Below are 25,697 nucleotides of genomic sequence, written 5' to 3'. Positions count from 1 at the left end.
CCAAGGCAATATAAAAGAAAACATTTATTGGGGCTCATGGTTACCAAGGGTTAGAGTCCATGATCGTCATGGGAGGAACAGGCAGCAGGCAGGCATGGCACTGGAACCATCGTTAAGAGCTCACATCTATAAGCAGGAGGTAGAGATGGGGCTAACCGAAAGGCTTGGGCTTTTGAAACCTCAAAGCCTGTCTCCAGGCTAACAAGGCCACACCTCCTAATCCTTCCCAAACAGTTCCATCAACCAGGGACCAGCATTCAAATATATGAGCCTATATTCTCACCCAGAACACTGCGTCAGGTTTCCAAGGTATAGAGCAAAGCACAAGACTGGGTTCAGTGGTCCTCCTCTCAGCCACCCACCCACATGCAGCCCATGAGTGTTCAGTATGTGTTCAGTCTTCAATAGAAGACATGGGAAGGAGTGGAAGGGGTAAACAGAAGTGCACAGATGGAAGGAGGAAGATGTGCTGGGGCTTCAGCCTGTGCCCCTCCTCAGTAGCCTTCCCAGGGGCTTCAGAGCTTCAGTTGTCTGGTGAGGCCCTGGCTCCTTTCATAGGTTCTCACCTGGTTGTCTCAGCCGTCCCGATGTCTTCCCATCCCGCTACAGGGATGTCGTTGATAAAAGGCATGTTTATTTGATGTTTTCAGAGGGAGAGCCTTGTTTCCATTTGATATACTGTCAGTCCCCTTGTGAATGACCAGCACAGATCCTAACCAGAGTCTCATTTGCCACAGCTCACAACTCTGAGAGGAGCAATCCTAGAAGACGCCGTCCCCTCCACAGCCCGGCATGGCACTGCCCGGGGCCTGCCCCTCAAGGAAGTGCTGGAATACGTTATCCCGGAGTTGAGTATCCCGTGTCTGCGGCAAGCAGCCAACTCCCCCAAAGTCCCAGAGCAGCTGCTTAAGTTGGATGAACAAGGGGTACGTACAGCGTGTGGCCAGAACAAGGGGTACGTACAGCGTGTGGCCAGAACAAGGGGTGCGTACAGCGTGTGGCCAGAACAAGGGGTACGTACAGCGTGTGGCCAGAACAAGGGGTGCGTACAGCGTGTGGCCAGAACAAGGGGTGCGTACAGCGTGTGGCCAGAACAAGGGGTGCGTACAGCATGTGGCCAGAACAAGGGGTGCGTACAGCGTGTGGCCAGAAAGCTCATGCAAACCTGGACTGTACGATTGAAAATGGAATTTTCCATTTGTGTGACCCCGCCCCCAGACAAGTACTTACTGTGTCTTTGGCTGGTCTTGAACTTGAAATCCCCCTGCCTCAGTCTCCCAGGTAGCCAGAATTATAAACATGAGCTGTCACACTAAATTCTCATGTTCCTTCCTTTGAAACCATTTATAATAAATGCCTCCATGTAAAGTATGAGGCCCCATAGACCACTGTACCAATTCCACAGAGGCTGCATTTTCCCCTAACCCATGTGGTTTTGCTTTGTGGGAACAGACCGCATGACAGCTATAGCCTGCCATGTTCTCACGGTGAGGCAGGTGATTCATGAAGCCATAAGCCAGGAAGGTCCAGAAAGAAGTTCTGCCTGGCATTGTGAGCCTCGGGGGATGCTGTCTGAGAGTTGTATGTCCAGGAGCCAGTCAAGGAGGCAGACTCCAGTTGTTTCCTTGCTTTCTCTCCTGGCTGACGTGGCTTTATTCTGTGATGACATGTTGACCTAGGCATCAGCTGACCTTTCAGCTCTGACAGTTCTCCTGTGTCGTGAAAATAAAGGGCTCTTGGGCAATAGCTGTGGAGAACTTTTTACCCCTGAAGGAGATGCAGTTTGGCACCACCCAATTGACTCCGCCCTTCTAACTGGATACCACTGGTGCCTACACAAGAAGGAGTTCACATATTTAAGTAGTAATTAACCTCACTGTGGCTCCTCTGTCTCGGGGTCTGTAGCCCTACTGGTCTCCTGTGACTGGCTCTTGGCCATATTTCCCTTCAGGACACAGTGTGGAGACTTGAGCTTGTTCATTTGGTTGTTGGATTTTGGTAAGATGTTTCAAGCAAGGAGCCAGAACGCTGTGGAGAGCTGAAAAGAAATTATGATGTGGGGCCATGAGGGCTTTGAAACGTGTTTCCATAAATTAACCCCCCAGCTTCTAGAATGCCAGTGTGTATGTGTGTGTGTGCACGTGTGTGTGTGTGCACTTGCCACATGTATGTGCTGCCTGTGGAGAAAAGTGCATCCAATACCCTGTAGCTGAACTGTGAGTCACCCCACATGGACGCTAGAGTTCAGATTCTCGAAGAACAGCAGGTGCTCATGGCCGCGGAGCCCTTCTGCAGCCTTTCCCTGTGCTGTGGGTGTTTTCCTGTGTATGTATGAGACCTGAAGAGGATCAGTTCTCTAAAGCTGGAGTCAGCAGTGATTCTGAGCTGTCATCTGGGTGCTGGGACTTGAAGTGTGGCCCTCTGTATGGGCAACAAGTACTCCTTACACCATTTCTTCTTTCCCTTTTCCTAGAGACTGCTCTAGTTCACACACAGGGAATTCATAGGTGGGTCTTTTGTGATGTCTCCAGACATACACCTCAGTAGAGCATCTGTGACAAAGTCTGTCCTGAAGGCTGGCTGCTCCTCCCCTCTTGGCCACGTGGCCCAGACACATAGGTAGACATCACATTTGCTTTCCCCAGGCCTCAGGTGCGCATCACCAACTGAGTGAGCTGTGGGGCTGAGCCGGGGCTGAGCCGCTGCACTCTGAGCAGCTGGATTTCAAGGAAGTTCATAGCCTTTCTTTCCTGCTTCCTTCACTTGTGTTTATATCTTTTTGTGGATAATGACAAGCTGTCCTGGTCACTGTTCTGTTGCTGTGAAGAGACACTGTGACCAAGGCAACTCCTATAAAAGAAAGCATTTAACTGTGGACTTGCTTACAGATATCCCATTATTCTGTCAGGAAGTGTGGTGGCATGCAGGGACACATGATGCTGGAGGAGCTGAGTGTCCTACCTCTTGATTCATGAGCAGAGGGGTGGGGGATGTTGGCTTACTGTGAGACTTCAGAGCCCACCCCAGTGACACACTTCCCCTAATAAGGCTTACCTCACCTCTAACCCTTCTCACTAGTACCGCCCCCTGCTGACTCAGCATTCAAATCTATGAACCCATGGAGGCCATTCTTATTCAAATCACTACCTAAAGCTTCTGGTGTAGGGACAGAGTGGCCAGCCTTGATCCTGACCCAAGAGGAATAGATGTGGCTGAGTCCCCTGTTGTCTCTGTGTGTATCCTACTCACAGCCCTGAGCCACAAGAAACTGACAATCTAGTGTTTGAGTGTGCCCCAGCTCCTAGACCCCAGTGAGTGTGCCCCAGCTCCCAGACCCCAGTGACTGTGCCCCGGCTCTCAGGCCCCAGTGAGTGTGCCCCAGCTCCTAGACCCCAGTGACTGTGCCCTGGCTCCCAGACCCCAGTGAGTGTGCCCCGGCTCCCAGGCCCCAGTGACTGTGCCCCAGCTCCCAGACCCCAGTGACTGTGCCCCAGCTCCTAGACCCCAGTGAGTGTGCCCCGGCTCCCAGACCCCAGTGACTGTGCCCTGGCTCCCAGACCCCAGTGACTGTGCCCCGGCTCTCAGGCCCCAGTGAGTGTGCCCCGGCTCTCAGGCCCTGGCTCTGCTATTTCCCTCACACCCCTGCCTGCGGTTTCTCTTGGGTGGGTTAGGTTGGTTTGGAGTTTGAGGTAAGTGCTGAGATCAGCCCGGGCTCTGCAGGTGAGGGCTGGAAGAGCGGTCTGGGAAGAAGGGAGTCAGAATGTTTGCTTGTCAAAGGCAGTGACTATGTTTTAGTTTTCTAAGAGTCCAAGTGACAGTAAGTCACTTCCCAGATATGGTCACATTGTTGCCAGTGGCTCTGCATCCCTGCACCCATTTCTCCCTAATGATCCGTGTTACTGGCAACTCCCTGGAGAGCAAGTGAGCGATGGAGGTGGTGGTGACAACCAGGGTGCAGCCTGTCCCTGGTCACGTTGTGCATCTCCCTGTATTTGCAAGGTCTAAATTCTGACTGTCATCATTTCCCGAAGGTCGTGGTGCCCATGACGCAGGCCTAGTGTTGGAAACTCCACCCCATTCTCGGTTTGGATCTAGACAGTGTGGGGTTTGGGTGCCTGGCTGGCAGAGAGAGTCTGCACAGTATTGAGCTGGGAGCCTCCCAGGATCTCAGAACCAAGGGTTCCAGAAGTCTGCCAGGTGTGGGGGGGTCAGGAAATGCATGCAGACCCATGGAGGCTCTGTTCAGCCAGCCTGAACCACACCTCAGAACACAGGGGCATGGCCCCTGACTCGGTGTTTGATAGTGAACACTGCAGACTGTGTGGTAATGGACAAGTCAGGATGTAAGGATTGCCCACTGTGCAAAGCCCATGTTGTGGCACTTTGGTGTCAACTCCTCTCACTTCAGTCAACTCCCTCAGTGTCCCCAAAGCACTGAAGGTCATAAACCATCTCCCAAGCAACTTAGGCCCAACTGGCCCAGTTCATAAAGAGACAACAACGCGTTTTTAAATTAGGTGATTTTTTTTTCTTTTGAGGGGAATTTTTTTCCTTTTTGAGCACAGCAAAGAATAAGCCCATAACACACAGTCTTCCTCAGCCCACCAAGGCCAGAGCCATCACCGCCATCTTTGTGATGAGGAAGGAGCTTTGTGGCCTCACACTCCCCACTCACCCTAGTATCTGTCAGCAGAGAAAAATGATTCTGTCGGACGGACGGCAGGCAACCATCAAAGAGATGGGGAGACTTCAGCCGGCACTCTCTCACCATGGGTAAAATAAGACTGTGTTCTTGCTCCAAGAACTTCCGGTCCCTCTGTCTTGCTTTACTGCTGGGCTCCACTGTGGGTTCTATTAGAGGCTGAGTTTCCCATCTCAGTCCTGAAGTCCAACGAGTTACGGATCTGCATCTTCAGGGAGTCAGTGACGTTTATGGCCTGTCAGCCTCTCAGGCTCGGCTGCTGCTAGAATGCTCAAGGCCTCTGGCCGGCAGGACTGAGAAGTAGGTCTTTGGGAAAAATAATCAATTGCTGAAACTGTAGCTAGTCTTTTTCTGGTTTTGGAGGAAATCTGTGGCCTCCACCTCAACACGGTATTGACTCTGAGGTAGAATTGTGGCAGGAGCTGTTAAGTTGCTGCTCCAGCTCTGTCTGAGAATCGTGTCTACAGCCAATGTTTTCTTTTCAAAATAGTCAAAAATGTGAGAAATGACTATAATTGTACAGCCAAACTTACTTTGATGGAAACAAAACATTTTCTATGCACAAACACGTATTGCAGTCCTCGAAGGAATTCTTTTCTTACTCGACCTTAATTTGATTTGATTTCCCTCCTTTGAGCCAACATTTTTCCTTGAATGTTCAAATAAATTACAGAACAGAAAGACAGGCGAGGCAGAGAAAAAAAAAATGTTCTAAGTCCTTGGCCTTCTCCTGTTTGAAGTTGGAAGCGAATCCTAGTTACGCTGTGCGGTGTGGTAGACGAGGTGCTTGTGCAGTTGCACTTTAGCTTCATGTCTCAACAGGGCTGCCCACTCTCCCTCAATTCCCACGTGACTCGGGCCACAGGCACTGCTCCTCGGGGCTTTCCCTCCTAGAGTTGGCTTTGGGATGTTTCCCAGCATTCTGTCCTGGGAGCTGGATCCCAGGCGTCCACGGCTTTGACCTGGCTAGAAGCAAGCAGGTCTGCGGTCCCTGCCAAGCTCATCATGTCTCCTCTCATCTCAGCTGAGCTTCCAGCACAAAATCGGGATCCTGTACTGCAAAGCCGGGCAGAGCACGGAAGAGGAAATGTACAACAACGAGACAGCAGGGCCGGCCTTCGAGGAGTTCCTGGACCTCCTCGGCCAGCGAGTGCGGCTGAAGGGCTTCAGCAAGTACCGTGCCCAGCTGGACAATAAGAGTAAGCACGTGTGCAAGTGCACGCTCCTGTGTGTGCACATGCGTGTGCAAATGGCCTGTGTGTTTGTGTGAGCATGTGTTTATATGCATGTGTCTATGAGTAGCCTGTGTGCTGCTGTATATACACGTCCGTATATTTATATACATTTAAAACAACCGATGACTAGCTTTGTAGTCAAGTTCAGATGCCGCCACTTCCTGTTTTAAACATCTGTGTGTGGTGTGTGCGTGTGTACATACATGTCTGTGTACATTATGGTGGGTACTTGCATGTTCATGTGGAGATCATGTCAGTAGACTCCTGGGTCGTTCTCCACCGTGTGCCTTTTACTCTTTACTCCTCATGTATGACTCTGAGCACACATACAGCGTGAGGGGCCTGTGGAGGTCATAGGACAGTCTGAGCAGTCCGTTCCCTTCTCCACGTTGCTGAGGAAGGGCACCTGGTTCCCATTGCTGCATGAAATCTCCCAGGCTGTCTGGCCGTGTGTATGGGCCAGTTCCGTCTCCACAGAAATGTTATGGGTGCATCAGGCTGATGCCCTGCTGGTTTGTGAGGGTCCCAGGGTTGTCTGGCTTGTGTGGTGGTATCTGTCACCAGTCCATCCGCTTGACTTTTTAAACAGGGTCCTTCTCTGAACCTGGAGCTCACTGACGAGGCTACACTGGCCTCCAGCAACCTCCTTGTCTGTCTCCACACCATCACACAGCCATTCACTGCCTCAATGAGTTTTTCATGGGTGCTGCCATTCTAACTCAGGTGCCAACACTTGACAAGCACCTTACTGACTGACCCATCTCCCCAGCCTCACATTAGCATCTTAACCTGTGTGTTCATGCAGGAAGGACAGACAGAAAGAGACCAGTCTCCCCTCATGGGTCCCTGAGTCTATGACAGCATGCTCAGTAGAAAGTTGACAGGAAAGTGGGGGTGGGGCAGCTCCAAGTAAGAGCTGCCAGAGCTGAGCAGAGAGTGCCTGAGGCATTATGTCCAGGTTTACAGACACTGGGCCTTGTGCAGCAACCACTGTCCGAGTGGAAGAGCCCTGATTCTGTGCTCGCCTAACTAGCTTTATAATTACTTTGTCTTCAGCGGATTCCACGGGGACTCACTCCCTCTACACCACATATAAAGACTTCGAACTCATGTTCCATGTGTCGACACTGCTTCCATATATGCCGAACAACAGGCAGCAGGTAAGGGCTCCTGTGTGCATCACGGTATCCCCCACCCTCCATGTCCACCAGCATGTCCCTCTGGCTTCCCATGTATACTGTGCAGACCCTGGGTGAGAGTGAGACTCAGCTTATAAGTCCTAGGCTGCTCCTGGTAAGCTGATGGAGCCTTCGTGGCTATGTTATTGCATTTTTCATTGATCAGGAAACTGAGAATCTGGCTACACATATTCTTTAAGAGAACCCCATGTCAACCATGCTAATGTTGAGAACAACCAAGTTGACCAGACAGGTTTCTACACATGGGTAAATAATGTATTCATAGAAAATGGTCATTGCGGTGCAGTGCAGGCTGGAGCTGGTGTTGCTGCTGTTCCTCACCCGGGTTTTAGTTCAGTGTTTTAGTGACGTGTGTTGACCATTTGTGTGGAGAGGGTTCTTCCGTGCTGGCCGTCCCTCCCACACACTTAAGTGTTGAAAGCTTAACGATGCCTAAAACCTCACAAAGTGATTAGCAGGCTGTTTTCTTCCTGTAAGATGAGTTGAGCTTTCTAACCAAGCTGTAGAAATGACAACAAATACTGGCAATGGCGTGGCTGCTCCAGGAGCTTGAGAGTTTGGGGACTTAAGGAGGTCCCATGGGGCAGCACCTCTACCCCAGGGCCTCTAGAATCTGGGCTCTGTCCAAGATGAGCTGAAGACTGAAGGACGAGCCCTGCCCGAGTCTGGAGGCTCCTCGGGAGGTCATGGCTGTCTGTCTTTCGGGCTGTGTGTATTAGAGTAAAGGTAGAACGAGACACATTTGTTTCTGAGCTTGGTGCTCACATTCTGGATACTGCACCTGCCTCCCTGTGCAGGCAGAAGCACAGAGAGCACGGTGTGGCCTGACCGTGATGCATCCGAAGAACAAACGTGATTAACAGCAGAGGATGATCTCACTTCCTTTCTTATGTTATTTTAATTTTTTAGACTTATTTATTTTACATGTGTCTTAGTTAGGGTCTTATTGCTGTGAACAGACACCATGACCAAGGCAACTCTTATAAGGACAACATTTAACTGGGGCTGCCTTACAGGTTTAGAGGTTCAGCCCATCATCATGGCAGGGAGCATGGCGGCATGCAGGCAGGCTTGGTGCTGGGGAGGGAGCTGAGATTCCACATCAGGATCTGCAGGGAGCAGGAAAACACTGGCACACTGGGCCTATACTGAGCATCTGAGACCTCAAGGCCTGCCCTCACAGTGATACGCTTCCTCCAACAAGGCCACACCGCATAGTAGTGCCACTCCCCATGGGCCTTTGAGGGCCACTTTTATTCAGACCAGCAGTGTGTATGGGTGTTTGCTGGGGGTGATGTTGCAGATGGTTGTGAGCCACCGTGAGGGTGCTGGGAACCCAGCCCAGGTAGATATCTGGGAGAGCAGCTGTCTCCCCAGCCCTGAGTTTTCTAAGTTCTTAAACACGTGTGAAATGCATACATTGAGTCAAAACTTACACTTTTCCTAAAGAAGAAACCAACTTCCTGTTCTCCTCTCGCTACTTCTAAGCCCCAAAGGTCCTTGAGCTGGGAAGACCACTGGGGAGCACGGGAGGCATGGGTGCTGCAACTTCACTGCCCGCCCTTCTTGGTGCTCACCAGCTGAATGTTCTCTCTCAGGCTCAGTCCCTTGATCTTCCTGAGCTACCACAGTACTTTCTAGTATACTTTTGTTCTTCCCCTTCACCTTCCTAGATTCCTGGGATCCCTAGCTTTCACTACCAGTTCTGGCTGTGAGCCCCTAAAACAGTGTCATGTGCAGTGTGCCCGGGTTTTGTTGATACCATTTTATGATCCCATAGATGTGGATCACAGCTATTCTTAGGTGGCTAGATTTGCATGTCGGCTTTGTTCCCATTCCTGAAGATGTGCTGTGTAAAGGTGAGGCCTGGGTGCATTAGTGACCTTGGAGACTTTTCTTCAGCCTGACATTTAATAGTCCTGACTGCATGTGCCGTTGAGATGCTCTGTAGCTAAACAGTGGTGCTCTCCGACCTTGGGCATGAGGATTAAAATTGTATCATGGGTCCTCTTAATCCACAAATGATGCCCACAAACATAATACCAAGAGCAGAAAAGTCCAAAGGGCCCGCCAAACCCTTGGTGACTGCCATAGACTCAGCCCAGCGGGAGCCCCGGCCCTGCCTGTTCACTTGGTCTCATTAGCCCCAGCGCGTTCGTACCTTGCTAACTGGCCCAGACTCGTCCTCAGAGGATCCGTTTTCATGTGTTTGTTCCTGTAATAAATCAATCCAGGAACTGCTTGTTGAGGCGGTAAAAAACCTGGGAATCTTCAGCAGGCCTGCGCCCCGTCCCACAGAGGAAGCCTTAACCTGCCCCAGGGATTACAGATGTTCCTGGCCCCCATGTCTCTACACAGGATAAGCTCACAGTGGCTGTTTTTCCTGTGTGTTCCTTCTCTGAGCAGACCACAGCTCAGTGGTCATGTAATGTCGTCACCCAGAATCCCACAAGGTAACTTCAGACTTCACCTTGGCTGAGACACCCTTTCTTCAGAGTGGCCTCATAAAAGAGGAGACAGTGTGGAGCCTAGAATACCATAACCTTTTCTTCTTAGTGCATGTGTGGCCCTGACTGGAAGGGGCATCAAGCCCATGAATTACCTGAGGATTAACCGGGTCCTATGGGTTTCGGTATTAGGCTCATAGCAGGCTTACAGGCTGTAAGGCTTGGGCTAGGCCTGGGCTGTTGAGACTGTCGGCAAGCCCTCCTGTAAAGGGTGTTTTGTACCTCTGGATCCTGGTTGCTTCAGCTGATGAGAACTGTGCGTTGGTAGAACAGCCTGGCTGGTTCCAGCACTACCTGAGCAGGTCACACCTAGGCCTATGTTCCCTCAGCTGTCACTGCCAGGACAAAGTGCAGAGGTGGCTCTGTGCTTAGCGTCCTCCCCCTCCCTGGGTAGGAATGCCACAGCTGGAGGTTTGCTGTGGAAACTGAGGGCTAGGCTGACCCTACTTTAGTCTCTGTCTTCATCTTCATTGTAAAGTGCCATTGCTCACCCGGTTTGTGCAGCAATGTGACCGTAGGAGACGGTGAGTCACTGATGAACGAGCCATAAGTCAAGGTTGTGGAACTCTTGTTGATAGGAGGCAAGAAGTACCAGCTCGCTTTTGTGCTTCTGTAGGGAGCAGAATGTTGCCTTTGGACATAAAGGTCTTGCTAGATACAGAGGCGGCCTGCCTCCCTTGGTTGGTTGGTGCTTTGAGCTGGGGTCTTGCCACATGCTCAGAGGTTGTTGTCTGAGTGCCAGGGGACACAGTGCACCACGGTTGTTCTGAAGGCAGGTGATGTAGAGCCCTCGCACACAGCCTCGGGTTCTCACAGTGGGGCATTCTCAGACCACCCACCGCAGTATAAGTAATAACATGGAGGCTTCTATCCTGGTTTAAAGTAAGGCCTTTTGCTTGGGCAGTCTCCTGCCTGCAACCCACACATGGCTGGCTGCATCCCTTTCTCTGCTGCGCTTTGGTCTGGTTCTTCCCTCCAAGTTTGAGCTCTTAATCTCCCTCCTCTACTTTTGTCCCCTCTGCCTGGAAGTTCTGCCCCCTCCTTCCTGCCCAGCTATTGGCCATCAGGTCTTTATTAGAACCAGTCAGCAGTGAGACAATCTCTGGTCCACTCTAGATTGCCTGTAGGCAGGCATGAGGCCTGTCTGCCCTTCAGTGTCTGAGCAGGTGTGGAAAGACGAGTGTTTACAGATGTAAGGCTGGTGATGGGATGCGGAAGTGACACCACCATGATCCTGCCATCCTGTGGCTCTCTGCTGGTACAGAACGAGCAATTGACAAGTCAGACACAGACATACTTCACTCATGTAAAACAAGGTTATTCCAGCTTCTCTTAGCGCTGTCCCAGGGGCACTCTAAGAAGTCCTGTAGGCTGGCAGCTCTGAGCGAGTGGTGTTCAGGACAGGTCCTGCTGTGTGTCCTACAGGTGTGAGCAACCACAGCAGCAGGCCAAGTTCCACTGTAGGAGCTGCTTCCTTTCTGCTTCCCAGGTCGGTCACAGCATACAAAAGTAAGCCTTTCAGGTGTCAGCAAACAGGGAGAATTGGTTTGCCAATTTTGTCTACTATAGATTTCACTGTGTTTTTTTCACATTAATTTGAAATGGTACATTTTACTTAGAGTTAAAACTAAACATTTGAACAGGAGGGTTCAGTGAGTCTGCAGCTATGCAATACAGTACAGTGATGTCCCCATGCTTAGAAATTTAACCACAGGACTCGAGCAGGACGCATCCAGCCTGTGACCGTGGATATCACCGCCATGGAGAGCACTTCTGGAGGAACTTTTCCTTCCACTTCCTTGGCTCTCTGCTATGTTTAAGTAAAAGCTATGGAGCTCACGAGGGATCGTTTTATTTTTCTGAAAGTTGAATGTCATGCTCTGGACAGTGAGAGGTGCCCTATAGGTAACAAATAAACGGAAGGGCAAAGGTCATGGCCTTTGTTGTTGCCAATAAAGGGCAACTCACTGCCCGAGACTGGCCCAGCCCTGGAGTGACAGCACAGCTCTCTTGTGGATGACTGGCTGCATCCGAAGTGCATGTGCCCGCTTTCTCGATGCTTGCCAGCTTTCCTGTGGGCCTGCTTGGTGCTGGGCATGCCTGTGGAAGGCAGGAAGCCAGTCGGTATAGCTCCTGCCCTTGGGAAGGTACATTTATAGGAATGTAACCAACCAATAGGGAGCAGGGGCACCTAGGTGTGAGCATGGAGCAGATGCAGCCTGGACAGACTTCTCACTGAGAAGACACCCGAGAAGTCAGTGTGGATGAGCAAAGAGTTACTGCTCACACAGCCTCCAGATGCTACAGCCCGTGTCACCTGACTGTTTCTGGTTACTGCGTGAGGCAGAAGGGCCTGTAGAGGAAAGTTCTGTGCTTCACTGGCATCTGGGAGACAGGGCTGAGCACAAGCGGCCTCCAAGGCACTTCCCAGTGGCCCTGCTTCCTCCAGCCCCACTGGAGATCAGAGCCCTGAGGCCTCACTGACTTGCCAGAATCCCGCAGTGAGCGCCAATGCTTGGGGAAGAGGCTTTCCTGCATGAGCTTTTGGGAGACATTTGAGATCCAAACTTCATGAGCAGAGAGGGCTGTCCCCATGAAGTGTGCTAAGGCCTCGCTCCACACAAACAGGAACTGTCCAAGAAGAGCTTGCAGTGAGAAGCATTCTCGTCAGTCAGAAGTGGTGTCAGAAGCAAAGATGTGTTTAGAACATTGCAGCTCTGGGATCGCCCTGGACTTTGAGTTTTGCAAGATTACAAAAAAAAAAAAAAAATAGATTTTCTGGCTGCTAGCGTAGTGGATTTCTGGATTCATTAATTAATCTAGATTGCCTCAAAAGGCCACATTTCAGTTAATTAGTTTGAAGACCTATGCTGCCCTCAGACGCAGCCTCCTGTTTTGTTTTTTGGGTTTCTTGTTGTTGTTATTGTTTTTCAGAAATGCAAGCCAGCCTGAAAGCCAGGGTTCTGTGCAGGAGGTCACTCCTCCTTGAACTGTCTCCTCTCTAAGTTGAAGTGCTTAAACTGTAACATATCTTACAAAGCATTTTGATCACTAGAGTGTTATTTTAGAAAGAAAGAAATAGCTGAATAAGAGGAGAGAAAATAGAAGCAAATTCCTATGTAAAAGGGACGGGTGAGGTTGTAGCCCAGGGTAACCCACTTCCCTCCTAGGACCATGCTCTCCCTGATGACACTGTATATTGCGTTTCTCTTCCTGGGGGTCTTCTACTTGTGGCCCACCCAGTTGTCAATATGCTCAAGGCCGCTGGAGCCCAGGAAGGGCTCTGCTGGTCTCTGTTCCCTCCTCAGCAGAGCAGAGCAGGTTATGTGCATTAGTGTACATTGTATCATTCTGGGTGTTGCTTTCCTGCACAGCTTCTGAGGAAGAGGCACATCGGGAACGACATCGTCACCATCATCTTCCAAGAGCCTGGTGCTCTCCCTTTCACCCCCAAGAACATCCGTTCGCACTTCCAGCATGTCTTTGTCATAGTCAAGGTGCACAACCCCTGCACAGAAAATGTGTGCTACAGGTGAGCTGGGGCCCCACCTCCCATCGGCTTTCAATCTTCTAGCTTCATAACTGCCTAGCCTCCCTCCCTCCCTCCCTCCCTCCCTCCCTCCCTCCCACTGAATAGCCGAGGCTGGACAGGAACTGAGCCTCACTGTAACCTGCCTGATAATAATTGTCATTTATTTTTGGTGGTGCTGGGGATTCAACCTCGGGCTTTGTGTATGCTAGCCACATGCTCTACCATGGAGCTGCGTTTCCTAGCCAGCCTCAGAACATTCTAATTATGTTTTTGTGAGCAGTAATTGCCTTCCTCCCTTGAGAAAGGAAGTGCATGGAGGCTCAGGGGAGTGGGGTTCAGTTTTCTGCTTTCCTGAAAGGCTAAACAGGGCCTGTGGCTGACACCAGCCTCTCAGGAGGATAGTGTGGCCCACCCACCACCACCAGGGAAGTGAATGGCAAGTGAAATCTTAGAGACTTCCAGGCAGGGCCACTGGGGCCCAGAGCCCACACTTGTTTTGATGACTTTGAAGGCCTGTGTGTGCTTCAGAGCCCCATGGCCATCTTCATTAGGCCTGCTCTGAGTCCTCCCTTCTGTCTGGGGCTGTACCTTAGGAGGCCACTAAGATAATGACCACTCTGCACGTTGAGAGGAGCGCTCCCTGCCTTGCTGCTTGCCTTGGGCATGTGGGAGTTTATTTTTTTCTTAACTTTAACATCTTCAGTGTGTGTGTGTGTGTGTGTGTGTGTGTGTGTGTGTGTGTGTGTGTGTGTGCGCGCGCACGTGAGTGTGCATGCGCTCGTGCACATTGCATGTGTGCGCGCGTGCATGCATATGGAAGGCCAAGGTTAACGTCAGAACTCCTCAGTGGCTCATCTTCCTTAGACAGAGCCTCTCAGTGAAGCCCAGAGCTCACTGAGGTAGTTTCTGGGATGTAAACTCGGGTCCTCACGTTTGTCCGGCAAGTGTGGAAACATGTCACCTTAAAGGAGAGAGCCATAACTCATCCCATGTCATTTCCTCCTCAGCGTTGGAGTTTCCAGGTCAAAGGATGTCCCTCCCTTCGGTCCCCCAATCCCCAAAGGAGTAACTTTTCCAAAGTCGGCCGTCTTCCGGGACTTCCTTTTAGCCAAAGTAATCAACGCAGAAAATGCGGCCCATAAGTCAGAGAAATTCCGGGCCATGGCTACCCGAACAAGGCAAGAATACTTAAAGGATTTAGCCGAGAACTTTGTCACAACCACCACAGTGGACACTTCTGCAAAATTTAGCTTCATCACCCTGGGGGCGAAGAAGAAGGAGCGGGTAAAGCCCAGGAAGGACGCCCACCTGTTTAGCATCGGGGCCATCATGTGGCACGTGGTGGCGCGGGACTTTGGCCAGTCAGCAGACATTGAGTGTCTTCTGGGGATCTCCAATGAGTTCATCATGCTGATAGAGAAGGAGTCCAAGAATGTCGTGTTTAACTGTTCCTGTAGGGACGTGATTGGCTGGACATCAGGGTTAGTGAGCATCAAAATCTTCTACGAAAGGGGAGAGTGCATCCTGCTCTCCTCCGTGGATAACTCCTCGGAAGACATCCGAGAAATAGTGCAACGACTGGTAGTAAGTATGGCTCGTGTCTCCCGCTGTCTGCTTCTACCTCAGAGTCCCAGTGTTGAGGGAACTCCACTGTAGTCTCAGGGCTTGGGAAAGCAGCTGCTATTTCAGAGAGGCCTGGTTCTCTTTGGTTTTCTCTTGAGACAGTCTCTCATGGCCCAGACAGTTTTAAGCACAACAAGTAGCCAAGAGTGACCTTGAACTTGTAATCCACCTGTCTCCTTCACCTCCTAAGTGCTGGATTACAACTGTATCTACCATGTCCAGTTTTGTGTGGTGCTGGAGCTCACACCCATGGCTGTGTGGTAGTTGAGCAGTCCACCAACTGACCATTCACAGCCTACAGTTTTGTTTTGTTTTAAACAAGAGTCAGTGAACACAAGCAGTGAAAAGGCAACAACAACCACATGACTAGGAGAGCTGAGCCAACCTCAAAGAGTGCTATGAACCATTTCTGTAACAGTTGAAGAAAACCTAGGCAATCATAAGTTTGGTAATGTCACTGCACACCCTTGAAAACAGCACAGATCTGCTGTTTGCTAACGACTGGGCCCTCCTCCCATTTTGCATGTTTGTATAGAAAATATTTTAATTTAAAAATGTTAAATGTGGTGCTAACATCTCATTTTTCACAAAATTAGACATTAAGTTAGAAAGCAAAAACAGTCATCAGTCCAGAGAAAGACTTGTGGAAAGAGGAGGAGACCCTTTAAGGTCTGGGGCTGGGTCAGGCTGGTGAGTCAGTTATCGACGAGCTTGCTGTACAAGCATGAAGACCTCAACTTCCTCCTGAGACCCGTGGAACAGGCCTGGTGCCATGGACCTGTCTTCCCAACACTGAGCAGGCAGAGATGAGGGAATCCCTGGGACCTGCCAGCCTCACCTTGTCCTCGAACCTCAAATCCCAAGGAAGAAACCTCACCACACACACACACACACACACACACACACACACACACACACACACACACACACGCATGCACGCACGCGCGCACACACACACACACACAGAGAGAGAGAGAGAGAGAGAGAGAGAGAGAGAGAGAGAGAAAGATTAAAAGATGGGGACTTTCCATGTAATCCAGGCTGTCTAGAGCTCACGGTATATCCCAGGCCAGCTTCAAACTTGAGATCCTCTTGCCTCAACCTCTCAAGTGCTGGGCTTACAAGTGTGCGTCACCACGGCTTAATGTGACTTTTAACACCAAACCCCAGCATTGTGCCCAAGATGGGAAATAGTCATATTTTTGTTCCCAACTTTAACAAAGCAAAATTCAGATTTTCTTTGGGTGTACAGTAGAGCAACAGCAATGTTTGCTGTCTGGATTGCTTGGTGCAGCACAAGAAGAAGGCACGAAACCGCCATAAAACATCTCACTGGTAATCCTCTCCCAAGGAGACATACTGCATAGTCAACTGAGAATCATTAAAAAGGATTACAGATCACACTTCCTGTCCTTTCTTCCCACAGAGGGAGTCTCTTCTGTGACTGCAAGGCTAGATGAGAGAGTTGGATCACCCAGTGTCTGTCAGTGTTGGAGTGGTTACAGTCATTGCAGGCAATGTCCACATAAGACATCGAGTTAGAGGTGGTAGGGACCCCACATTTTGCAGATAGAGAGCTCACTGTCTGTTGCCTGTGGTGCAGAGTACAGCCAGAAGTGCACGCTGTGCATACCAGAGGAGAGCTTACTCCCAGAGGGGCCTTGGATGTGCCACCTGAGAGTCCTGGAAAGCCATCCTCAGAGGGCCATGCTTGGATAGAGGGTTCCCCATTACATTTCAACTTTGAATAAAGACTGTTCAGTGGGCCCCACAAATCATGGGGCTGATCCCAGGCGCATGGGTGGGAGGCTGCTGTTACTGCGTCTGCATGGGGCACTCAGGGACAAGGAGAGCCTGCTTTGCCTTCAGGGATGTCTGAAAGCTGGGGACGTGACATATGACAACACTAGGGAGGAAGTCAGGAGCGGCACCAGCTGATGGATGCTGTGTGGCCAGTATCTGCAGTTACATTTCAGGTAGCAGCTGTATTCTCATCTGCCAGATCCTAGGCATCCTGGATGCCACCTGTGTTGGGGTGGTGCTTAGAGCGAAGTTGGGAAAGAGGCGAGGAAGTGCCTGTGGATGTTAGACACTGAGGGATCGCTCCATTGGAACGAGCTCGAGCTCGGATCAGTGAAAACGTGCACCTTTCCGTACCTCCCTCCTGGCTCACACCAGCGCTATCTTTATGCTGAGTTCCCAGCATCGCGCTGGTCTGAGAGAAGCCAACTGGCAGTGTGTGCACTTTTGTAACCATGGAAACCTAGGCCAGATGCTGATGCAGGGAGCAAGGCACAGTGCCCCAGCTGCGCTCACAGCCACGGGGCTGGATAATAGGAATGCCTGTGTTCAGAGCCAGGTTCCTGCACGGCAGAGTTTATTAAACTGAAACTCCTGCACACTGCCCCCAGGGCTTCGGGATGGAGGATGATACCTCCCAACTTGAAATTTCCCACAGAAAAGTGATGTCATCATCTTCAATGATGTTTAATGAGCCGTGTTTTCCTTTCATGGCGTTGCAAGCCACATTCCATCAGTGCCTCTGAGGGTACCAGTGACTCATTACCTCACTGTGGCACCGAGCCACTAAACTGGCTCTCTCACATTGTTGGGGTACAGTGTGGACTCCTGGTCTTCCGGAGGACTGTCATTGGAGCTGCCTGGGGTGGACCTTAGCCTTCATGGCACAAGTGACAGAAGGAAGGGTGGCTGCAGGAACAGAGGGCTCCTGCTACCTGCAAAGCCTCATGTTGGTCAGAAGAGCCCTCAGTACCCGATGGACATAGGTGATCACTCCTATGGCTAGGTAGGACAGACTAGGAAGTCTTCAGGCCAGCCCGTGGAGGACAGTTAGGGCTTTTCTCACAGTCCAGTCTCTCCTGGGCCCTTCCTGAACACGGGGGCAGGCACCAAGTAGGAGACCAGAATCACTTCAGGCCAGATGTTGCTGCTTCCAGTTAGATAAAAGTACCCAGGAGGCCTCAGAGTCTGAGGTGGAAAGAATGGGGTCATCTCATTCCAAAAGAGAGGAACTCAAGTGCTTCAGAGTCCTGTTAGTGACAGGACGTGGAGGGAATGGCAAGCACGTGCAGAGCTCACAGGGTGCAGGTCAGAGGCTTCTCCAGCCTGGCAGCCACCTGAGCCATAGTAAAACCGGGCTTTGGTTCTGTTGCTCTTTCTCAAAGCAACCATGGTGAGTTCTAGATTCGGATACCTTCCAGATCACTTGGAGGGACGGGGGTGGCTGAGGATAGAGACAAGGGAGAAGGACTTACTCATAAATATGCATGTGGGTCTCCACTGGGGTCCTGTCCTTGGTAGCCAGGAAGAAAGACCAAACTTGCCTAACAGCTTCCTTCCCCCTTAGATAGTAACGCGAGGCTGTGAGACTGTGGAAATGACCCTGAGAAGGAATGGGTTGGGTCAGCTTGGCTTCCACGTGAACTTTGAAGGAATTGTTGCCGATGTGGAACCTTTTGGCTTTGCCTGGAAGGCAGGCCTTCGCCAAGGAAGCCGGCTTGTGGAGATCTGCAAGGTGGCCGTGGCCACACTGACCCATGAGCAGATGATTGACCTACTGCGGACATCTGTGACTGTGAAAGTGGTTATCATCCAGCCCCATGAGGATGGCTCTCCCCGCAGGTAAGACCAGAAGGCTGGGCAGTGTGCACTGTCACCAGAGGCGTTCCTGACTGCCTGCAGGATCCTCAGAGAGCCAGTGCGATGTCTGTCTGTCTGTCTGTCTGTCTGTCTCTCTCTCTCTCTCTCTCTCTCTCTCTCTATGGGCCACAGGAGTCATTGGTGTAATAGTTAAAGGGCTTTAGATGGTCATGTGACTGTGAAACTCAGTCACCACAGACCAGGGGGTGGGTCCATTTGACTCACCTGGCCCATCAGGACTGAGTGTGCATAGCACAGCCTTCACGGCCTGCACACCTCAGACCAGGAAGATCAATTAACAAGACAGGGCTGCCTGTCTGGAGGATGTGGGACAACAGGCAGATTCTGGGGCCGTGCAGTTCTCACAGTGAGGCCGCAGAGGTGTGGGAGCAGGTATCCGCACATGGATGGAAGGAACGGGTGTGGATGAGGGAAGTGGTGTCTGCTGTGCACAGACGATCCTGGTACTCAGCCTCAAGGCAGCACCACGAAGTCTGCCAACCTCTGCACCTTCAGCAAGAACTGCCGAGAGTCATAACTGTATTTAAAACATTGACACTGTTTTTCATATGGCTCTTTTAATGTGTGTGCATGGACGACAAGGTCATATTTCAGTGTTAGAAGTTTGCCTGCCTATCACACCATAAGGCAGAGGATGCTAATTAGAACTGTGCTCCCTGAAGACCATAGCCCATTTGGTGGGTGCCGTGGGGCTCTGGCGGCCATCTCACCATGCATCTGTGGTTCCATCCAGTTGTCATGAGGTTGGGGCCCTGCTGTGTGGTCCTAGAGAGCGAAGTCACCCTAATGTTCCTATCATATCTGCACAGTAGGGACCCTGATCCCTTAGAGAACTCGGAACTGACTAGCACGATTAGTGTCCCCTCTACATTTTAGTTGAGGAGGAAAAGTGATTGCTTTAAATTCGCTCGAGTTTCTGTCACTTTTTTTTTTCTTTTTTCTTTTTTTCAGAGCTGGGGAGCGAACCCAGGGCCTTGCGCTTCCTAGGCAAGCGCTCTACCACTGAGCTAAATCCCCAACCCCAGTTTCTGTCACTTTTTAATTAATTTATTCTTCTCTCATATTGCATCCCAACTGCAGTTTCCCTCCCCTCTTCCTCTCTCAGGCCCCTCCCTGATACCCTCCCCCAACAAATTCCTGTCATATTACAGGGGGCTTTCTTATGAGGACAGTACATTGGCTGTATCTACCTTCTGGACTCATAACACAAAGGTGTCCTTTCTCCTCGCTCCCAGCGGCACATGCCTGGTCGCATCTGTGCCATGCCCAAGCCGCGTGCAGCTGCCACACATTTGAAGTGTGGCTGGGGTTTTCACTTTAATCAGTTTAATTAACCACAGGTGGCTCTAATGGCTGCCCTTTTGGGGAGCTTGTCCCTAAATGGGGATCTTTTAGAAAACAAACCACTCCTGTGTCATCTTGGTCTCTGGTTAATATGACAGTTTATAAAGTCTGTTAGATTGCACTTAGCATTTGCTCCCAGTCTCGTGTGTTTGTTTTTGTGATGCTGGGAATAGAACAGAGGCCTTGTGCACACTAGGCATGGACTCCACCCTGAGCTGCAGCCCTAGCCCTAGTCTTTCAGTGGCCATGCTTCTACATTTGCCAATAGGTTTATAAAATAAAGGTTTAAAGAGCTGAAGTCTTTCATGAGTTAAGGGTCCAAATCCTGTGAAGCCCACACAGGAGTTTCTCAGAGCCTCACAGTGCCAGACTCTGCCCATTAGACCCAACTGCCTTGCCCCAGGACCCCAGGAGCCACACAAGATAAAGAAGCCACAATGGAAGATAAAAAATATTTCGTAAAACATGACTCAGGTGAAATAAGAGCATAGCTTCTTCTCAGCCTTTCTAGAAGCTAATGTATCCTGTAAGTGAACGTCTTTGACAGCACCTTTTAAGCGCATCTGTGGTGGGATACAGATGTGTGTCTCTTCTCTCAGTAAGAGTCAGGTCTTCAGTTTCTCCTGGAGACAGACAACTGCAGAGCTGAGTAAAATGTTTCCAGACCTTATGTAGGTCTAGTCTACTGTTTCTCTGTAAGAAATTCTAGGAGCTTTTAAGAATGTTAGATATAAAAATAGTAACATTCTCATTATGCCTGGTATTTTGAGCACATGATTTCAAAGAATAGAATTTCCTAAAGAATATTGAATTGTTTTTTCAGCTAAAACAAACAAAACTTCAGAGTGGGTGTTTTTGCTGCTGTCTTTTCCTCAAGAGCATGTTTTTCCTCTTAAAAGACTTTCTTATCTGCCTGGATCTGCCTGTAATTAATTCTTTGTTTTAAATGCAATTGGAAGTTTCCAGGATATTTATTATTCAGAGACTCCACCTTTGTTGATGTTCTTCCCCGAGCACACAGTCCGCTCCTTTCCAGTGCTTAGTCACCTCTGTCATCACCTCTGCGGAAGGAACCGACCCAGAACTCATCAAGCAGAACTCCCGGTTGTTCCTCCTTCTTTGTGAATCTGAATTTGAGCTTTTCTAAAGTTAGTATTTTCATTCTTCCTGATTCATTTTCACTTCTGATACGTGGGCCCTGACACAGTGGTACATGCTGTGTTCAGATGTTCTGTGTGCCCAGTCAAGTTCCAGCACAGTCAGGCCCTGTAGGAAAGAGGGAGTGCGTGGACCTGTGTGCCTGTGTTGCTAGAGATCAAGCCAACGCCTCAGGAATGCTAGGCAAGTACCAAGCTGCATTCCCAACCCCATGGTTTTGAGGCCGCTGGCCTTGAGCTAGCTCTAATCTTTCAACCTGTACATCCCACAGACTTTGTCACTCCCAACCTGCATTTATAGAGTTAAGAAAACATAGAAAAGTTGCTGAAAGGAGACTGGGTAGCCATTGACTTTTCCATGTTGGATTACGTTGAATTTGGTTTAGATTTCTTGTCAGGAAGCAGAGCCCACTACATAGTAGCCCAGGCTGGCCTGAGACTCCCCATCTTCTCCATAGCCTCTTACGTAGCCCAGGCTGGCCTGAAACCCTCCATCTTCTCCATAGCCTCATACACGCTAGAGTCCTAGCCACGCTGTGGTGCACTTTATAATCCGAGCACTATGGGCCTGAAGAGATAGACAGCCAGGGAGCTGGATCACGTGCTGCTCTTACAAGACCCTTGAGGTTAGCTTCCAGCACCCACATTTGGTGCTCATAGCTGCCTCTCACTCTGTGTCCTGGGAATCCAATGCCCTCTTCCATGGACCCCTGATGTCTGCGTGCACATGCTACTTACATATGCATGTGCATGTACACCAATAAATAATAAGTCTTTTAAATAAAACTGGGACTCTTTTTAAGGGCAGCTTAATTCGATTCCATAGTCCTATAGTTAAGGATACAGGATTTGCCTGAGGCTCTGACATCACATTTGATTTGTGGTGTGGAAAATTACCTCTATCTTCTTTCATAAATTGGCTCTTAGAGCCTGTCAGGAAGGAAAGGAACTATATGAGCAGTTATGTGCATGTGCACACATCTATGTGATTTTTTTACCATGCAGTGGTCCTCTGTGCAAGTTCCACACAGCAAAACTTGCTAATTATAAGGAAAACTGTGGGAGGTGCTTCTTCGTTCATAGATAGATAGGTGGATGGATAGACAGACAGACAGACAGACAGACAGACAGACAGATGCATAGGTAGATAGAAATTGTCTTAGAGTATCAGTAACAAAATAATTTGACTGAGAACCCATCTGCTTCTGCCCGCAGCCTGAGGGGCCTTCAGGTTAATGGGCACTTCAGGCCGTCCTCTGGTCAGCGATGCCTGGTGACACTCATCACTGCTGAGGTGACTGAAATCTTCTGTGGGGATGGTGTTTGTGTACATCAAAAGCCAGGCCTGTTTTGAAGTCCTTTCTGATCCAGCCTCAAGGACAGTCCAGCTGCCTGCCCCCACCCTGCTCCCAGTTGAAAGAAACCAGGGCCACTTTTGCTTTCTTGATGGAGTTGGTGAGGGAGGAGGGGAGCTTGTTAAGGGATCTCCTGTGGGGGCCAGGACCCTTGAGTAAATTCATGCACTTCAGAACTGGAGCATCATGGGATGACTCTTCAAATGGAAATGAGCTGAGGAATGGGCTCCTTCAGGCTACTGGGCAGAAAAAGCTGCCACTGATTAAGGTCTTTCTGATAGAAATTACTAGGTAGGTGCAAGGCTTGCCAGGAAGCATGAGGCCCTGAGTTTGGATCCCGAGACCCACATGAGACCAACCCTGGGAGTGTGTAAGCCCAGTGTTCTATGGCAAGATGGGAGGTAGAGCCAGGAAACCCACGGAGTTCATGGGCCTGCTAGTCTGGTGTGCAGTAGTGAACAGGAGACCCCGTCAAGGTAGAAGGTGAGAATAGACACCCAGAATTGTCCTGTGACTTCATGGGCACTGTGGCACACATGTACCTACCCACCCACATTTACATACACAATGTTGTTAGGTTTTTGGTTTTGGTTTTCTTGAAAGATCTTTTTCTGTTTTCCAAGGATGAGGCCCCACCGCTAACCCTCACATTCTGTCAGTGACATTTTAGGGACAAGGCATCCTTCGAATGCCGCTGTCTATGAGAAGTGATGACTCTCCGGAATCATGCATGACTTGCCACACACTGCTAGCGAGTTTAGTAAATACGTCCAATAAAAATGGAAATGAAACACCAGGCTGTACATCTGGCTCCTGTGATTCTCTGTGCTTTGTTGACAAGGGTCCACATTTCCATGTGACACAGGACAGCAGAGATTTCCAAGGGTTATCTGGAGCCAAAATGATTGCTCCCACAGAATTCTATAAAATTAAAGCCCAGTGCACCAAGCCTTTGTCTGTTGCCTGTCTGCCTGACTCCCTGAAGTACAGGGAGAAGGGGGGATGGGAAATGAGAAATAGGAAGAAAATTCTGTTTTAACAGCTTGATTGTGTGTGTGTGTGTGTGTGTGTGTGTGTGTGTGTGTGTGACAGAGGGGGGAGAGAGGGGGGGTGGGGAGGGGGGAGAGAGATCTGGACTCAAGTGAGATTTTAGATTACAATTCTAATTTGTTTGTATAGATAATAAAATGGGTGTTGTGTCTGTTCTTGTCTTACCAACCCTTTAATAACTGTTGGTGTGAAACATAGAAACCGTTCAGGACTTGAGGCTCTAGCAGCCACCAAGCCACCTGGCACACCCTCTCAGTCCTGGTGTGCCTGCCAGTTGACTGATATACCTGTGCTCTCAGTGTGAGCCTAGAGTCCCAGAGCCTTTGCTGGATTGCGTGTTTTCATCATCTGCTCTTCTCTCTGCTGTCCATTTGTTTATTCGGTAATTCACCTGTGCAGTTGTTGGTTGGTCCAATTCATTCAGTCATAATTCCCAACAAATCAGTGCCAAGAATGGCTGATCCCTTGCATTGTTGACAAGACAGCCTCCTCTTCACCCTGATGGGTCCCCTTTAGTCTGCCCAGTGTTCTTACACAGTTCTTCTTGTGCACGCAGTGACTATTTAAAACAGAGACTTGCGCACCCTTTTACCTGATAACAAAGATTGTGCAGGCCTTTGTAAGATACTGTCACCCTCCTGTTGGCCAGCTCCAGCTTACATTTTACACATGGTGCTGTTACTGTTTGATAACAGGAAGGCAGGGGCAACATGGTGGCTATACCATGCCAGCCAGGTTACCAATGGCCTAGATGGTGGACAGCCAGGTGCTCCCTTCTTAGATGGTAGCCCTTTGTTATCTGTGGCTACCAGGAACCTTCTCCATGTAACATAGCAAGTGTTACAACGCAGTAAACATTTTTTTTCTGGAGTTTTCTGAGAAAACTCTGAGAGATGGTGACTTCTTGGTCCATCACAACCTCACATGACACATGGAATATGTGACGTGTGCTGTACTAGGTGAGGCATGGGTTCCCGGGAGCACCTGTGAAACTTGTTGAGGAGCACTTGCAAACAGTCAGCCAGGTGGTGCTTGTACCTGAGCCAGGGTGTGCTCACCATCAAGTAACTGAGCACAGGCCATGGCTACTGTGACTCAACCCAGTTGTTCAGTTCACATTTATGTGTGTATACTTGTGTGCACATGATGTAGCCGTGCATGCTAGAGTGCATGCAGAGGTCTGGGATGACTCATAGAGCTGGTTTTGAAACCTTTACATGGCTTTCAGGGCTCAAACTCAGACCTCCAAGCTTGCACAGTAGGCATCTTTACCTGCCAAGCCATCTCTCCAACCTCCAGAATAGTGTGCGTGTGTGTGTGTGTGTGTGTGTGTGTGTGTGTGTGTGTGTGTGTGTGTGTGTAAATTAAAATCCAGAATTCTATAAACTTAGAAATACTCATGCCCCTGGGTTCGGTCCCCAGCTCCAGGGGTCGGGGGTAGAACTTTATAAGCCTTTGCGTTTTCCTCCATTTTGTAGAAACTGAAAGTGAGGTTGCCCGTCTGTGAAGTACTGTACTCTATTCCAAGGTAGTTCTGTCTTCTTTGTGCTTCTTGCTTGCTGCCCAGTGCAGGCTTCCTTCAGAAGACTTCTGTACACAGCCCTGCTGGCATGTCAAGAGTCTGTGTGTTTTGTATGATCCAGACTAGACTGTGCTCTCTGCTGCCACAATATTTTCAGAGTCTAAAGTCATTGTCAACATCACATACTGGCAGGGTAGGATTTTAGGCCCAAGTCCAAACTCATTCTTCATGGGGAAGTTTGATGGGTGTTGAGTATCTGACTGGCAGTGGGAGAGACTCTAGGATGGTCCAGGATGGCCATCTTGAGGAAGCTGTGGATAATGGGGCCCTACTTCTGATCCAAGCAAGAGTCCAGCTTGGCCAGTGGTGACTGTTTCAAGTGCTTAAATTATGGAGGCCAACAGAGACTATGCTAGGAAGGAGGGGTGCTACAGGAAGGCCTGTGCAGGTGATACTGTTGATACTGTCACGGGGCCTTCCTGAACCTGACAACATGCACAGTGAGTGTGGTTTTCTGTCACCCATGACTGGCAGTTGACATAACCTCTTTGTTAGATATGGTTCAAAGCCAGGAAGTGGGGTTCACTATAGAGCCAAACAGTCTTCTATAGGATGATGCTAACCTTGTCGATTCAACAGAGTGTGAAGTTACCTGGGAGACAAACCTGGACACGTCTGTGGGTTGCTTTGTTCAGGTATTTTGTCAACAGTGAGGAAAAACAAGTGGTAGAGATGGGGGCCCAGTATTAGGGAGCAGGGGGAGCCTTGGATGTCAGTCAACAGGCACTCC

The 25,697-nt window shown here is 49.9% G+C and overlaps 1 protein-coding gene across 5 annotated transcripts in view; it reads left to right on the top strand.

The window, feature by feature from the left end:
* Positions 1-25,697, top strand: part of Sipa1l2 (signal-induced proliferation-associated 1 like 2) — a 150,677-nt gene that overhangs the window by 85,552 nt on the left and 39,428 nt on the right. For all 5 annotated transcript variants that reach the window (XM_008772639.3, XM_039097901.2, XM_008772638.3 and 2 more), the window contains exons 5-10: positions 738-926; positions 5,727-5,901; positions 6,994-7,097; positions 13,018-13,175; positions 14,183-14,759; positions 18,166-18,440. In XM_008772639.3, the coding sequence (XP_008770861.1) occupies positions 738-926; positions 5,727-5,901; positions 6,994-7,097; positions 13,018-13,175; positions 14,183-14,759; positions 18,166-18,440 (1,478 nt within the window). The remainder of the gene's footprint in view (positions 1-737; positions 927-5,726; positions 5,902-6,993; positions 7,098-13,017; positions 13,176-14,182; positions 14,760-18,165; positions 18,441-25,697) is intronic.

This window comes from Rattus norvegicus, chromosome 19, assembly GCF_036323735.1.
Source record: "Rattus norvegicus strain BN/NHsdMcwi chromosome 19, GRCr8, whole genome shotgun sequence".
NCBI classification, from domain to species: domain Eukaryota; kingdom Metazoa; phylum Chordata; class Mammalia; order Rodentia; family Muridae; genus Rattus; species Rattus norvegicus.
This window is presented reverse-complemented; position numbering and strand designations above follow the sequence as displayed.